The sequence below is a fragment of the Anguilla anguilla genome, chromosome 16, assembly GCF_013347855.1.
Source record: "Anguilla anguilla isolate fAngAng1 chromosome 16, fAngAng1.pri, whole genome shotgun sequence".
NCBI classification, from domain to species: Eukaryota; Metazoa; Chordata; class Actinopteri; order Anguilliformes; family Anguillidae; genus Anguilla; species Anguilla anguilla.
Window position 1 is genome coordinate 26,078,423 of NC_049216.1, and position 17,587 is coordinate 26,096,009.

Genomic DNA, 17,587 nt, shown 5'->3' on the forward strand with positions numbered 1-17,587 from the left:
GTCTTTGTGACTGAACCTCCTGCCATCTATGCCCCAATAATGAACCCTCTTTCAAAGTCACTTAGATTTCTTCCTCTTGCCATCTTGATCCAGGTCACCTGGGCCCGCTCAGCATTTTCAAACATGCCACAGAGCATAATAAGATGTAAATTGCTTAATTGTATCATGCAGTACACCTGTATGGAAGTGTCTGCATTCGTTATGTTTCTCCACTCATTTATTCAAGTTTTTCCTTCAATTTGCCATCTGTCTGTATGTGCATGTTCATGCGCACAGTCAATGTGTTGGCTCAGTGCTTTCACATTTGTCTTTTGCATTTGACTGTTAAGTGAAATAAGCCACAAAAGGAAATCTGTGCATCATTGTGCAGTCTGCCTTGCAAATAAATCCTAGTCAGCTTAAGGCAAGCATACTCTGGCAGCACAGCAGGTCATTTTTACAGCTCCAAACAGCTTAAAATTTTAGTGCATGATTTCACAACCTGTTTTCTGCATTGCATGAAAACCTTTTCCTTTTCCCTGGAAATTACGTAAGACATGCACTTATTATTGATCGGTTTCTAAGTGCAACTGAAGCCTCTAACTGTGCTGTCAAAATAGAAAAAAAAATTCCATTGTTCTGCCCACGCAAAGACCTTCCTGGTTAACAAGGGATTGCCATTGAGTTGCTCGGGCCAACCTTTGAAAATTCCCCCTGTCACTTGAGAACATTTCCCCTGCTTGAATATACCACATGTAAACATAGCATGTGGAGCAAAAGTGTGTCCACATTATGCTATTCTGCGCAGTCACATCAACACTTACACACGTGGCTCGTTGTTAAATTTTAAGTGATTGGTGGACGCAACTTCAAATAAAAAAAAATCTAATCAAAATGTATTTATATAGCGCATTCCACAAACAATTATCAGAATATGCTTCACAGACCACCCTGGCCTAAACTTCCCTCACCTATTGGTGCCCATGCACTCAGCAATGGGACCATTTTGGTCTCTCTATGGAATAGCTGCTACTGAGACCAGTCAGATTTAGGAAACTGCTATAATGACAAATATTATGTAATCACATATCAAGGAATGGGCCTCCAAACAAATGCAATTTCACACAAGTTATTTATTTTCTACACCACTGACTGAGGTATCAAATTAATTATTAGGACGATATAGGGTACGATACTGCATTGGATTGCATATTATATTCCTAAAATTGACCAAGAATTACAACTCTAACAACAGTTTCACTTGATATACAATTAGCTATTTGAATTTCTGCATGGAAAAAAATGTGAACTTGATGGTCCATGCGTGCATCTTTTATAAAAGTGTAATATGGTGTATCACACTGTTTAATGACAAAATATCGGGATTCATTTATTTCACATTCTTGAATTATGAGCCTTTAAATTTGGTCATATTCGGAAAACCAAAGATGGGGATAGGATAGAGATGAGAAGGGGTTGAGGTTGTAACTGCAGATTTGTTCCACGAGAGGACGGTGAAGAAATACTTTTTGCGGACACAGTGATATTTTCCTCTCCCTAAAATCAGTCCTTAGGAAAAGGAACTCAAATCTAGGCGGAGATGACTCGTAGTCTAGGTCGCCCAAATGATACGATGCGTTATAACTCAGTTGAGACGGAAGACATGCTCGTACATACGACTGCGGTCTTTAGAACGTTGCATTTAATTGCCTATAATAACAATAAAATGTTTTGCTTTCGTGTGTTTGAAATTGATATTATAATGAATTAAAAATATGTTTAAAAGTATATGTTTAGTCATAGCTTACAGGAACGACTATTAGTTGAAAATAGTTACAATTTATCCTGTGAAAGTATTACAGCGTCTCGCTCCCTTGAACTTAAGCGTCCTTCGGGATAGTAGCAGGATATGGAGCGGCTATTTTGTACAACAGTAATCCCATATTCTGTTGTCTGTTTTATTTTTCTGCGGGATTTCGCCGAAACTTCTAAATTTCGCTCTAAAATGGACCTTACTGGGTAAGTTCGTGGATCCATTTATTCATTCATTCGCGTATGTATTTTAACGTTGCTTTCTGCGAGTAAAATAAATTTTATTAAGCCGGTCAGTAAATATTTCGAAGGGAAATTAGCCGGTGTTCGTTCGTGGTGTTAAAAAGACCCCGCCTTTGGGACCGAAGAATGTGGGAACCCGTTACCATAATAACCTAAGATACATATTGATAAGTTGGGAGCTAGTGAAATTTTTGGATTTTTCAGTTATACGATGGATCTGGCGTATTATCTCACATAATATTGAAACCAAAGAGACTGGTATGTGCAGACTGAGTATAACCATGGGAAGTCTGTCCTGCCAGAATAGTTCCAAATACCATCTGGTCCTGTCGTCAGAAATCCTGCATGGTGTAAGCATAAGAGTTACAGTTTGCAGTGCTTTTGTGTTAAAGTGGTTTTGCTGTGTACATGGCCATATTCAAAGAAGGGGTGATGGGTGTCAGAAATATTGAAGACAAACAAGAGAAGTAACAAACTATGCTTGCACTGACAAACCAAGGATGAGGAGAGAAGAACAATTACCTACATCTAAATCAAAGCTCTTATGAAAAACTCCAAGACTCAAGTTTTTACAACTACTATCACCTCTTTTAGCAATGGCTTGGTTTTCTCGGTATACGTTCTGTCCAGGTACAGTGCTAGCATGTACTAGTATGTATTATCAAATCCCGGCCTCAATTATCCATTGAAAGTCCTGTATCATTTTTCAAAATGTTAATTGAGTGCCTGTCTGCTACATATTGTATCATTTGTATTGAGTTTCTCTCGGCTTACTCAATGGAATCTGGCCTGCTACACCAAGTGTATTGTGAAATCAGTGAGTCACGGTATGTTTTTCTACCTCATGATGGGGCCACGATTTTTAAGACTTACAGTGCCGCAAAGTAAACAATGTTTTTGGCACAGCTCAATAAGATCTTTGTCTTATTATGTCAAATTTGTTTTTCTTTTGTCTTATATTGTTGGCTTGCTGTAGGTTTGTTTTCTTTGTGCGCGTATCAGGTTTTAACTGTCTTTAATCGAGCGCTCTCTCAGTGCTTCATAGCAGATGGGCAGAAGACAGCTTACCCGAAACAGCTACGAGGAAACACCTGAAAAATTCTCCCTGCGTTAGATTGTTGAATGATCATTCTCATAGATGGTCATCATTCTTCCACATAAGCTCATGGTATTGGGGCTGCAATCATTTAGGGTAATCTTTTCCTACTTGCACCATTTGGCAGCACAGCTTGTAAAATGCCACAAAAAAGACTGATATAGCCAGACCAACCAGCAGCCTGGTTCCAAACCAGTCTTGTGACAATTGGTAATGTCTATCACACAACTTTACGTGTACTTCAATGTAACATAGTTTTTTTTTTCATTTTTTTTTTATTTGGACGACTACCCTTATAGGTTGTCTGATGTAGTCATGCTATGGGCCTTACAGTCCTGTAAATTGCTTACCGGACAACACATCATACACATTTCAGTATGTAGGGAGTCTTTTTGCAGAAAGGGGTGGAATGCATTGTAGTACAACTGAGGGTAAATGCACCAATATGCAGAGGCCTTATATTACTGTTTACGTGTATTATTTGATGACAAATTGTTCAAAAAATGTGCTTGAGTGTCACATTGTCTTCATTCACTCAAGCCATGTCATACTGTAGTGCTGCTCTTATTTGCATCTTTCTTTCTTGATCTGTTGTAAAGGGAGGTTTGTCCAGAGGACAAGATTGTGACAGTTGAATACCCCTGCACTAAGCCAGGGGGACAGAATGCCACCTGTCTCAGGTAAGAGGCTCTCACCTCCAATTGTTTTCAACGTGCTTGGTGGCAGTCCCACAATCCCCCTCTTCATCACACTATGTGCCACTGATGTGATAATATTAGTGCTTGCACTGGCTAGCTCATGCTACATACCCAGGGTAAAATTGTAATATATGATCTGTTTGCAGTTATGGTTTGCAGTTTGCACTGAAATCAGTGTTGTGGTCTGTGTAATTATTGGGTTCAGATGAGCCATGGCATCAGGGGGCTTGGCCCCTCCTGATGTATCACTCTGGAAGGGGTATATATTGCCCCAGGCTGGTTAACATGACTTAAAGTAATAATGATGGGTATAAATTAGTGTCACTAATGATTAGCTTAAATATGAGGCTACCAGTTTGGTTAACATAGTTTGGACTGCAAGCAGACCATTCTCTGTTCCATTCCAGCATAGATCATGCAGTGACTTACTAGTGAGCTGGAAATCCACACAGATTTGTCTTCCAGCAAATAAATACTAAACTGTGCAGTTTTTTCCTCTCCTCAGTAGTGGCTTTCACTTGAAAAAAAAGGAAAATGATTTGAAACTAGTGTGAGCAGTGCCAACCCAAACACATGGCTGTTTTGTCTCCACTTCTTTGCTCTTTGACTGTGTGTATTGTCTCCTAACCGCAGGGCAGCCTCTCCTGACCTGCGGAGGAGAGTGTGATGATGTGGGGATGGGTTTATTTACTGGCCCTGGGGCCTCCTATGGTGCGCACTCTCAGCTATGTGTTTGAGCACGGCATCAGCATTTAAACACACGGATACAGCACTGATAAACACCCTGAGGATCATTTGACGATCTCACATTTAACCAGACGAGATGGTTAGGAAATGAGATTAAACGCACTCTACTCTGTTTAGTTTATGGGGTTTTGCAGAGACTCAGAGAGCTTCTTGGATTGCAAGCTAATAGTGGGATCTGCAGTGATGTGGTAGAATGCAAGTGATGAAAGAATGCTTGGTATAAAGACTTGTAAGCAATGAAAGTTGAGCGATTAATCATTGTCTGGTCTTTCAGCTCTACCTCTCCAAGACCATTCTTTTGTTAATATAGTGTGGATTTGTTCTGTCGATTTGTTTTGCCATCACTGGTAAGGCAATACTGACCAAAAATGAAGAAACATTTTGCTTGATCGGGGCTTGCTAGGTGTTTCTTTATAGTCCATAACTCTGTTTACATGTTTAAATGTCTGTAAAAAAAAAAAAAAAAAGCACAGGCCTCAAACAACCTGTACTTATCTGAATTTCCAAGTCTCCTTTAAATCTCACACAGTCTTCTATCTTTCAGGGAAGCCTTGGCCCTAAGCATGTTTTTTTACACAAAGAATGAAAGAGAATGGGACTAGTCTGTTTCCACTTGAGTGACTGTCAAAATCATTGTTGTGGTGCCGTGCCAGAGTCCCTGGAGTGAGGCAGATATTTATATATTTTGGATCACAGTTGTCTCTCCACCCCTGAATGTCAGAACGCACAGGCCTGAACATGTGGTCAGACTGAAAAAGATCCGGAAACCTTCATACCTTTTTGTACAAAAGCAGTTAAATAAATGTTTTCTTTTATTTGCTTCCAAGTTCAGACTCAAGCATGTCCCAGAAGGCACCTTTACTCTAGAGCAGGGTTCTCTAAGTCTTGTCCTGGTGGGTACAGTTTCTTACAGGCTTTTTAATTTCCTTTTTATCAGCTGCCAGTTCAGGCCTCAGAAACATGGCATACAGGCTCATTACCCAATCGATGACTTAAATCGTGCTCTTTAGTAAATATATAAAAAACCGGGCAGACAGTGACCCTCTTGGATTTGAGTCTGGGATCTCTGCTCTAGAAATATTGTATATCCTTTCTGCCTCTATGATCAGGAGGGGTGGAGTGTTTTTTTTTCATTCTACACTATTTCAGAGCCCCCTCAATGGAAGCCAGAGCATCTGGATTTTAGGTGAATGATGTTTGTAATTTCCTATTACGTTTCACCCATTATCTGTGAATGAAGTACAGTATGCGGTGCTGTGGAGCCAGTATTTCACTCTCAGGAACTCTCTGTCTACCGGAGGCCCTGCAGCTGCACAAGATTGAAATGCCAGTGTAGTTTCCCAGCTTTTAGCTCTATGCTAAGGAGCCATATCCCTGTTCTCAGCTTATCCGGTCCTATTCTTTAGCTTCTTGTTTTGTTATTATTTTTTTTCTTACTTTGGCCTGGCTTTCCACCACCAACCATGCCCATGTTGACAATCACTAACAAACACTATGGCTGTAAACAAGAGACCTGCGTCCTAGACAAAAAGAAGACTGAAGGGGGTATGAAGGGGGAGAATTTTGGGAGAGGTAATGTTACAGCACATCCACACGGAATAAAGCACAACTCTGGCAGGCAGTGCACTCCCCTCTGAAGGCCTGCAGGGAAATGACAGAGCGCTGTAAAAGTGCTGTGGGTAAGCAGGAAGTATTGGGCAATAGTAGTCCTGAATTCGCTTCTTATTTTTATTTATTGACAGTATTTAACACGTGAACTCGTCTGCAGAGGTTGTCCTTTTAATTAGGGTCTTTTGTTATCGATGTTAAAGATTCAAAGTGGACAGTGAGTGTCTGCGTTGTGTAAAAAAATAAAAATAAAATGTGGGGGAAAAAATCCAGGGCTGATGTAACTCGATACCTCCAATGACCTAACTATTAATTGTTACTATGACATGTATTTTATTTGCTATCACATCTCATATAAAGGACGCCATTTGCAAATGTTCTTCATCCCTTCATCCCATCTTACTGTACAAATAGCTCCACCACACTTCACTGGACAGATACAGGATGCTGCAAGGTGATATAAAATATATAGTGCATTACATGAATACAATTTGTAGAGTGTTGGTGGCTTACTGGTATGTTGCTGTTCCTTCCTTCTTATTTCAGCCAAAAGAGGGCTTACTGTAGAGGTACTGAAATCTAAAATCCTGTAAAACTGTTCTTTGCCTAGTTTCATTAATAACATATCAAGTCATCAGTGTGGATTCCCGGGTGAAACATCACTGTGTGGCCAGGGTGAGTCATGGTGTCCACGGGATGCCTGAGTCTCTCCTCCCTCCTGTCTGAGTGTGTTCCGGCTGCACTGAGGTGGGAGCAGCTGCAGTCGCTGGTGTTTTTGCCTGTCAGTGGAAAGGATAGAGTTAAGATGGCACTGGCCGTGGTAGAGAATGAAAGAGTGAAAGAGGAGAGATAAGGGAGAGAGAGAGAGAAAGACGACTCACACCACTGTTTTTCAGCTGCCCAGCAGTCCCGGAGCTCCTCGGCTCTCAGTGAAAGTGTGCTCTGTTGGAATTGTGGTGTCCGCCACTTTGATGCGTCCCCGGGGAAACGTGGATCTGGAAGTGTGCTGACAGAGTAAATAAACACTGCAGGCCACATGCTCACCCTTAGCACAGGCAACCATGTCCAGCAAGAAAAGATTACAGCCCCACTTTATTCCAGGCTTTTTATCCCAACCATTTCCTTATTTCAGGGGGAATCACTGGTAAGAGCAGTACCTTTATGAGGTAGAGACGCAATGGGAGAACATCCCCTGAAATGTTCGTTTTAATTCCATTTTCTCCTTTATTCCTTTATTAATCAGCCTGTTGACATACGTTGTACAGCTAGTCTTTTGTTTTTTAGGGAGGTGTGAGGACTGTGTCTCTCTGCGAGGCTCATTTGGTTAAGGCACCATGCTGCGGTGCATGAACAGGTCCCATGATCTCAGATCAAATCTGGACCATGCTAGTGCCACCTGTAGCTATTAGCTCCATAATGTGGCACGTAATTTTATTTTTTATTTAATTTTAGTTTATATTTTTTCCTCAGTTGGATAGGGATCCATGTTTCATTGTTCTCTAGCGATACCTGCTGGCCAGTCAGGTGCCTGGGAACTGCATACCAAAGCCACATATGAAAGGTCTTCCTCCAACATGCTATGCAAGCCTAGCTACGGGCTGCCATGTGAATAGAAGCTGGCTGGGAGCAACGTGTTTTGGAGAGGAACCGCGGATGTCTTCGCTCTCCCGAATCAGCAGTGGAGTTCAAGCATGAATGCAGCTATGGTCAAAATAGTTTGACATTCAAAATTAGGGTGGGAATTGTACATGCACAACCCCACATTGGATGGCAAGATTGAATAAATAAATAAATAAATAACTAAGTAAATAAAAGACCATTTTGGTTTGTTTTTTTCATGTTCCTCAAGCAATGACACAGAGGGAACACTCCGTTCCCTTGGTTGCTCAAAGGCCACTTATCAAGTCACGACATAAGGTCTCTTTATGGAAACCATAAACTACATTTCCCTGCTCTGTTCACTTTCCAAGCCCTGTGGTTCAGCGATAATGGACTTTATTTCTTTGTAGTGCACTCCAACTCATTAGCACGCAAACAAATTACATGGTTATAAACAAATATGGAAAAACTACAGTTGAGGAGTAGGTTCTGTAGTGTGGGCTGGCGTACCGCTATTGTTCCCGAGACCGTGCTGCGCTGTTCTTGGAAGCAATCAGCAATCAGTCAGGCACCATGTGGACCCAGCGTTCTCCCAGCAGTTTGCCACAGTGTGCAACAGTGGGATGCTGGCTGGACCACATAAAAAAACGTGTGGAGCCGAAGAGCACGGCCTGGCTGCTCCAGCGGTGGCTCTCTGGAGGCAGCATCTGAGTGACTCCCAGGGTCAGTGTGTGGAATCAGCTGGGGCAAACTAACAAATAAATCATGCCTGCTACCCTTCACTAGCAGTAAAAACAAACAGCGAGGAATATGACACAGGGAGGGTGTGAAGGAGAAAGAAAAAATAAAAAAATGGAAAAGTAGAGAGGATCGTTCGCAGGGGCTATTTTTCCTGAGCTGGGGTGGTTTTACAAGCCTTGGTGTGTCAGAGTTTGCCTTCACTAATGATCCAAATGGATGTTAACAAGCTCTACTCAGGTACTTGCCTTGTGTCCTGGGCCTCATGCACACACACGTTCTTTGCAGCGTGGGAAATTTTGAACTGGTACAGTATCTGTGCATTGAGCTGAGTCTCAGTTTAGACCCCACATTTGTCAGGTCCAGACCTGCAGGTAGAAATGTGGGGAGTCCTGGATCTGTTCACCAAATGGGGTTCCCACCAGCGTGCAGTCCTGGCTCTGTTCTGGGAACACTAATGAGGACATCCCAACCGTTCGGCAGATAGACAGGGGTGCGGTTTCTGTTTGAACTCCAGACCTCATCAAAACAATATCAAGTGCACTGTATATGTAGGAAGGAGGCATTTTTATCTTAAGTAACTGAGATGATGCCAGATTTTTTTGTATTTAATTTGGTGCATTTATTAATCTATTTATCTGGAGAGTGACTTATGGGTTTGAGTGAGTTTAAGAATAAAATGGTGTTGATATCTTGGTTGAATCCTTGACAATGTTTTAGTTTCTGTAAAGTGTTATTTCTGCACTGTACCCATGTACCTAATGTTTTGCCTCCACAGTTTCATCCTTAATTCCAGTAAATTGTATGATTTGAAAGTATGAGCCTTTGTTGTTGGAGACAACAAAAAACAAAGTCTAAAGTAATGGCGGATTTCTCTGTTTGTGGCAGTTTACAAACTGTTGATGTGGCAATGAGTCTCAGCTGATGCACTGTTCTGGAATGACACTAGCCCTTGGAAACCACAGATTCCAGAAAACAGATGACAGGAGATTTGGAATTATAATGCATCACAGACATTAGGAGGAAGTTACATTGTAGGAAAGATGGGAAAGCTTTTCAAGTGAGAGGAACATTGCCTGTTTATTTATTTATTTATTTATTTATTTTTACACAACGCACATTTGGATTTATTAGTGTGAGTGAGATAAATGTTTTCCCATTTCAGGAGGAGATGCTGTGAGGGGTACCGGTTTGTGATGGGCCACTGCATCCCAGAAAGTAGGTAAAAACATAGACTCCCTATCTATACCAGTAGAGAAAAATGTACCTGTTTGAGCACCATGGATATTGATAAAGGATCAGTGTGTGTTCAATCGTCATTTCTATTCAGTAACAGAAATCTCCAGAACAGTTTGTATTACTGATTCCAAGGAATTTGACTGATTTGTATTTGTTAGCATGTATTATGCTAAATGTTTCACATAGTATTTTTTTTCATGCTGTAACACAGCCAAAGCATTTTGAATAATCTATGCTGAAAACATAAACTGAATGGAAATGCTGGTTGTCTCAGTGAATGTGCAGGTGTAAGGAGGCCAACTCTGCACCATGTTGCTGTATCAGCATACGTGGGTCTTGGTGTGACATCACCCTGTTCTGTCTCTCTGTGGCGTAGGCGTGGACGTGTGTGCAGGCTCACCCTGTGAACAGCAGTGCACGGACCACTTTGGACGGGTCGTTTGCACCTGTTACCCTGGGTTCCGCTTTGATCGGAAGCGCCACCGCGGAAACCAGCACCCATACTGCCTCGGTCAGTCCGCCCTCCTCTCCAACAGTGAGAGATATCTGAACCCTGTTATCTGGCCAGTGCTGCCTGTCTCATCTCTCACTAAGTCAACACTGTCTGTCTCTGCCTCTCTCTCTTTCTCCATCTGGCCATTTCCCTAATCAGCTCTGTCCAATTTGGTCTCTCTGCCAGACAGCATTTTCTGTCTACTCTCTTTCCTACAGGTCCCAGGATTTCAAACAAGCTGCCAAATACCCTAGGTAGTACATCCTGCTCTTTTTGCTGCTGTACTTTTACTGTATTTTTTTTACCACTGCCCAGGGGTTATGAATTCCATTTTCATTTCATGCCGTTCATGTCATTTTGAAACTCATTTAGTAGTTAGTAATTACTTAGCTCTTACATTTTAGCGTGACAACTCCAAAGCGAAGAGGTCACAGGGTAATACAGAAAGCCTATGGAAAACGGTCTTTGATTTACGCCCTGTTTTCTCAGACGTGGATGAGTGTGAGGAGTCTAATGGCACCGTGTGTGAGCAGGCCTGTGAGAACACACTGGGCAGCTTCCTGTGTCACTGCCACAGTGGCTACAGCCTGGACGCAGACAAGCACTCCTGCGTCCCCCGCCACAATCGTGAGTCTATCGCCCCTGATATTCCTCCCTGCACAAGCAGACATGAGCATCCTTTCTTTGTGCATCATACAATTAATTATTTGCTTTCTCTCTGTCTCGCTTTCTTTCTCCCTCTATTTCTCTTTCTGCCTCTCTATCTCCCTGTCCCCCTCAGTGAGTGCCACAAGTGGGACTTTGCACTCTCTGGTTAGTGCTGGGTCCTGCCCCTTTACCTGTCAGGACTTCATGAGCATGAGGAACAGCCTACTGCAGCTCAAATTGAGGCTGACTGGTGCTCCGCCCAGTTCCCAGGTGTGTCTACAGTGCCTTTACATGTATAGACACTGACAGCAGAATTTACCACACAAGTATGGTTGATTTTTGTGCAAATAGGGTTCAGCTCAGAGAAGGCTGACTATTCTAAATAGGCATGGTAAAAATACTGTGTGTAGACATCTCACATTCACTGCAAAACTGTAACCAGACCAGATGAGATGGCAAAAAACAGTTGAGTGTGCAAGACCATTAGCCTTGCATTAGAAGAATTGCTGGATAGTTTTTTTTTTTTCACAGACAGGGCGCAACTGAGTGTTCATGTTTCTGTATGATGTTTAGATACTCACCCCAGACCTGCCTAACAGCAGTGACAAACCATCACATAGGTGGGGGGATAAAGGGCCAAACACCTCCACCCTGCCTGGCGCCCCTGGTTCCCCTGGACCCCCTGGACCCCCAGGTGTGTTTTGGGATGATGAACACAAAGTTGTCAGGTCACACAGGCACTTCAGTTTGACCAAACCTTCACGTTGTCCATTTCATTTGGGTCCATGGCATAGGACTGCAGGGACTACCCGGAGAGAAAGGGGAATCTGGAGCCATGGGCCCACCTGGCCCTCAGGGGCCACGAGGGGACATGGGCCCCATGGGGCCAGAGTCAGATCTGGAGCATGTTAAGAGAGGACGCAGAGGCCCGGTGGTGAGGTTATTGTGTGTGCTTTATTGATCAGCGACCAGCGATCACTCTGTTCAATGAAATTCAATGGCAGCGGCAGCACCTTTCCCTGCAGCCCTGATTGGTTAGTTTCTGTTTCCACAGGGCCCTGCTGGTGCACCAGGGAGAGATGGGAAGAAGGTAGTTTTATCTTTATCTGTTAATGCTATGTGTGTGTTACTTCAGTGTGTGTGTGTGTGTGTGAGAGAGAGAGAGAGAGAGAGAGGCTTGCTTTAGCCAGTGCTTCAAGATGGCCAGAGAGAAGCCCCTGCCATGTGGACTGACTCCAGCTGATGTGAACATTTGGAGGGTTTCCCCAGTATGCCTTGTATCCATATCTATGAGAAGCCTTTCATGTGGAAGGACTTTGTAAAAAGAAATCTGTGTGTGTTGTTTCCTGTGTGTACACTGCAGGGGGACAGGGGCCCTCCTGGTCCCAGAGGCCCAGCGGTGAGTCCTGATTCGCTAATGCTATTACTATAAACCAAGTAAGAGCTGTTGTTCTTCCTGCAGTCATCCAATACTGTGTTCCTCTTGCCTCCAGGGACCTCCCGGCTCATTCGACTTCCTCCTGCTGATGTTGGCTGACATTCGCAATGACATCATGGAACTGCAGGAGCAGGTGTTCAGGAGTAGGCATGAAGTGTCCCTGGAGGACCCATTCCAGTCCAGCAGAGAGACAGGTCGTAGTGAATGGGGATCAGGGGACTAGTGGAGGTATCACACAAAACCTGACTTTGGGAGTGTCAGGTATAGCGCCCTTTATAGGAAATAAACTGCCAAAGAAGAATAAGAAACCGTCCAAACCCTGTGATGCTCAAAAGGTTTAAAATGCTTGACCTCTGTACGATGTGTGGCTGGCATTGAAAATGTAGACATTTCTCTGTGTCCTCAGATAACAAAAGCTGTTTAGAGAACAATTGGATTCCACTCAATTCCAAAACAAATGGATTGCTACAATGTTGTCTCTGCCTTGTGGAATATATCTGAGCATGTGCACAAAGAATGGCCAGATGATGTCGGTCTTTCTGGGCAGCACCAGCATTGGCTTTTGGGTCAATACTGGTGTGGCTCCCTTCACAGTGAACCAATGTGACCACTCTGATTTAATGATTATTGAGACAAGAAGGACAATTCTATTTAAGAGGTACTTTCCAATTCTCAGATATACACACTGTATATGCAATATATTTGTGTATTTATTCGAAGGGACTATTTTTTTTTATTACTTTGTTTGGGAAAACATGAATTGTAAAGGCAAATATTTTTTTTAAATTACCACTGTGTGTCTCCCTGACCTGTCATTCATTTAGTGGCTCATTCACCTGTGGTCCTGACACTCCAGCTTCACAGGGCTTGTATTACCCTCATTTTGATTGTGCTGTACGGAGCTGCACCATGAAACTACCAAGGGATTAGAGAGCATTGGGTTACTAGCTGACCATTGTGTGGTAGGATGGTGTGTGAATTGTGCTAGTAAACCTGTTCATTATTTCACATGGCTGTTCTCTCTGGATCCTAGATAACTGGAGGAAATATACCTGTTTACCTGTATGCTCTGGGCATTAATTTGAACAATGTTAACGTGCTGGACTGTGAACTGTACCGCTGTGTGTGCGTGTGTGTGTGTGTGTCTGTGTCTGTGTCTGTGCGTGTGTGTGTTTGAGAGAGAGAGAGAGAGAGAGAGAGAGAGAGAGAACAATGTGAGAAATTGATGGAAGTAGGTGGCTAATGAGCGAATCTCATGTGCCCTCTTTCTCATTCAAAGTTCTTGCCTATGGGGTTTTCCTTTATGTCCAGCAGTGGGCGCTATTGCACATGTAAAGCCTTGTTTTGGAAATGGCAGGTGTTGAGAGCACAATTTCTTGGCCCTGAGAAGCTCTTGCTCATTGCACGATTGTTGATTTTTATTTCTTCTCTTGTATTCGCCACAAAACAACTGCTTTGCTCCATTCCTTCAAGTTCAGTCTCTGCAGCTAAGGCATAAACAGCAGGTGTGTGAATGTTTTGGAGATTTCTGGAGGCAACCATTTTACGTGATCAGGAGAAAATCTGTGTAATTGGGGTTAACGTAGGTGCTGAATATTGCAAGTTTTCAAGATATTAATAACTCACATTATAGTATTGGCTGTGAAGCAACTGAGTACTTTTTACAATATCAATATGGAATAAGTGGTATTACTGTACTGTATATCATCATATTTATTTTTAAGTAAAACATAGGGTTCTATAGAGTTATTCATCATGTTCGGGTTCTACTGCTGGTAGCAGAATCGTGATAAGCAGCATATCCCGACATATGTCATATCATAACCCTGGTGTTGTGTTACATATTGAAATGTGAGTCGAGTATCAATACATAGTTACATCTGTATTAGATGTTACTGTTTTTGTTTTTTTATATTCGAAAAGCATCCCCACTGCTCAGCTGTCTTCTGAAATGTATCCACTTCTACAGGTGAAGGTGTGCATTTGACAGGACTGTCACTGGACATCTCCACCCCCTTACGTGCAGCCAGGGCTCATGGTTGAGATGTTGTTTGATAGCAAGTAATCAGGACACGCCCAAACTATAATTCAAGAATGGTGCCAGCTTTAAAAAAGAACAAGGGATTAGTTTATCTCTCAGGTTGCAGTCCAGTGCCACTTCATTATTTGTCCAGTGGATGGCAGTGCACCGGATCATGAGAGTTCATCATGAAGATCTACGACTAAAGCCAAGAATAACAAGGCTTATCTCTCAAATGAGATATTTCTCGTTTCTTTATGTAATGGGGAATGTGACCTCTAAAAATATTTTTCGAAGAAAAGAGGTGGTACAGAGAACAAAGAAGAATAGGTGTATACTAACTTTAGATTTTACTTGCAGCTGAACTTTTTGTTTTTTTACAATGGCTGTCACATTTCTTATATCGTACACCTTTGTGAATATACTGACATTCCGTACATTTATACTAGTGCACATTGTTCAAAACTGATGGATAAAGAAAATAACATGTTTCCAGAGGTTTAAATCATGTACATCATGACTTTACTGTTATTGCCAGTTATTGTTGCTCAAGGGAGCAACCTTTGTATGCTGAACAGCTTATTATATTGAATAAAAGCTCCCATTACATGAGGATATCAAATAATTCATGGGATATGTCTAGCAGTTTGTGAATTTCTCCACTGGAAAATGTCTTATTTTTAAGCCATATTTTAAATTCTTAAATTACTCAATTCAATTCAACTATACCTATATTGAGAGTATTGAGACAAGTAAATGATTACTCACATCCATCTAAAACACAAAGCATGAAGTGAAAAGTGCAAGTCCCCTGATATTTCACCCCATGGGGCTAGGGTTGAGGGGAGCAGGTAAAGTGGGGATGGAGTCATGTGGATTGTGGGTGAATATATTTGTGAATGTGGAAATGCTGCCATAGCGTGTGGCCGATAGTAGAAGGGAGAACATGGAGTGGCCAGGGTGGCTAGGGTCTTTCATGATGCCATGGGCTTTCTTTAGGCAGTGCTTGTTGTAAAACTCCTGGATGGGGGGGGGGGGTTAGCTGCCAGTGGTGGCCTGAGCAGTCCTCACTTCTCTTTGTAGTACTTTTCTGTCATGTGCAGTGCTGTTGCTATACAGTGCCTGGCTGTTATGCTGCTGGCTAAAATGCTCTGCAGTGTGCAGGTAAACAAGTTGGTGAGGACCTGTGTGTTCATACCAAATTTCTTCAGCGGGTGCAGAAAGAGTGCAGTCTTCAGGATGCTTTGTTCATGGCTGTACTTGTGTTGAGGGACTGATATGCGTGCCTAGGAATTTGATGGTGCTGACTGTTCCCATGGCAACCCTATTGGTGTTGATTTGGGTGTGGCTTACTCTGTATTTTTTTTTTTGATTATTTTTTTTGGACATTAATGGTAAGGTTGTTCTCATAACACCTTATGGACAGATGTCTTACAATGGTATGGTATGGTGTGGATCAGACCTATTTCTGTGGTATCGTCAAACTTGATAATGGAGTTATTGCTATCCTCGACAATGCGGTCATGGGTAAACAGACAGTAGAGCAATGGGCTAAGCTCCCATCCCGATGGAGCTCCCATACTGAGAGTCAGTCAGTGTGGGCAATGTTAGTTTGCCTTTCGTACTGTATTTTTATCTTTCTCCGTGGAAAATGTCATTATATCGTTTAAACGCCAGCACTGCAGGAAAATGCTTAGTAAAACTGTCATTCCTGCCCCTGAGTACTCAGGTTTTGATTTGAACACAGCCAGGAATGCGTTTTAAAGCAGCTCAGATGTTAGCTGTTCATCATCACTGACGCTGCATGGGTAGCCCACTAAGGCATACTCCACCTCACTTTTACGGAGAAACTGTGTCATTTTGTGGCGCATTCCTCTCATGAAGAGTGAATTCCTTAAGAACACCTGTGTGTATGTGTGTGCATGCGTGCAATTGTGCATGCGTGCACATCGTTATCAGTCAGAGCAGTGGATCTACTCAGGACTGAAACTACCTGCACGTACACCTCTGCAGTAGGCCGTGTTGTGATGCATGGGGGCCAGCCGAAAATAGCCGGCCTTCTGCGAGGTTTCCTCCACCACGGCGCCACAATATTTCACCTAACATTCCGACAACACGCGTGTCTGTGACCTTACGCTGACCTTGTCTTTTTCCTTCCTGCTTATTCAAAGCCAGACAGAAACTGGAGGGCAGTTATCTGATCGCATTCCTTGGACGACACAATTCTGGAGGCTTTTGATGTTGCCAGCGACAGAGCAGTTGCAATTCTTCACATTAACCTGGTTGTTCCCAGCCAATTCCCTGTGGGCTTGGTCCTAGGGTGGTATATGGGCTTTGATATGTCCATAGACCTTATGAAGTTAAGCCAACATCAGTCGTGCCAGCCTGTGTCCCTAGAAGATAAGTAGGGTAGTATTAACTATAATCTATGAGCTGGCTGTTTTTTATTGTCAAATTATTGTTTATTGTTCTGTTTTGAACAAGAGTCGCCTTCACAACCTTACATTAGAACTCCAGGTACACACCCAAAAGAGAAAATCCCCTCAGCTTGCCTGGCACTGAACTGAGTATAGTGCAGTGCATCCCTGATTGGGGTGTGAGAATTATTGAAGGGTGCACAACTGCAGATATATCTGTGTACGTCCGTATCAAAGACTCCTGAAATACCCTAAAATAAATCTCCATGCAGCTGTAAGTTCAGCTTGCATTTCTTTCAGTCTGCAGGAGAAGCTGTGTAACTGCATGAGTGTGCATGAGCGCTTTCCGCTGATTGTGTGAGTGAGTGATAACAGGACATGGCTATAGCTGTGAAAAGAGTGTGCCTTCCACCTTTGTGGTGAACTACTAGTGGGCACTTGAGCTTGACCTTGACCACTTGCAGGAAAGACAGAGGAAGTGAGAGAAAGAAAAGGACATTTAAATCTTTACAGGCACAAAATTTGGGGAAATTTATTGTCTCCTTCGGGCAAGCCTGACAACATTTAAATATTTTTATTTGGCATCTCCCCAGTCCCACCTGAATTTAGAATGTCCAGTTTGTAAACTATGTACAAGCATGTTCATATACTCCTGCCGCCAGCTCAGGAAAATGAATGAGCAGTGCTCTTTCTACTGACTTTATCCCTTCCCTTATCTGTGAGCAATTTGAAGCCAATTATGCGCAGAGGGCGAGAAAAAAAGAAATAATTAACAATAAATTCCCCACGCTTCCTTCCGCTTTTGTTTATGT

General features: G+C 42.6%; 1 protein-coding gene across 2 annotated transcripts; it reads left to right on the forward strand.

Annotated features, from left to right (window-relative positions):
* The first annotated feature begins 1,586 nt into the window (after positions 1-1,586).
* On the forward strand, positions 1,587-14,967 carry LOC118214957 (collagen and calcium-binding EGF domain-containing protein 1-like). 2 transcript variants are annotated; one of them, XM_035395267.1, is made up of 12 exons: positions 1,587-1,998; positions 3,730-3,810; positions 9,686-9,738; positions 10,136-10,270; positions 10,471-10,506; positions 10,742-10,879; positions 11,034-11,170; positions 11,474-11,594; positions 11,695-11,834; positions 11,955-11,990; positions 12,264-12,299; positions 12,394-14,967. In XM_035395267.1, exons 1-12 carry the CDS (start codon positions 1,889-1,891, stop codon positions 12,559-12,561), a joined length of 1,191 nt encoding a protein of 396 aa, XP_035251158.1. In that variant the 5' UTR covers positions 1,587-1,888; the 3' UTR covers positions 12,562-14,967. The 2 variants fall into 2 exon arrangements, with proteins under 2 accessions (XP_035251158.1, XP_035251159.1); XM_035395268.1 differs by lacking the exon at positions 10,471-10,506.
* The last annotated feature ends 2,620 nt before the right edge of the window (positions 14,968-17,587 follow it).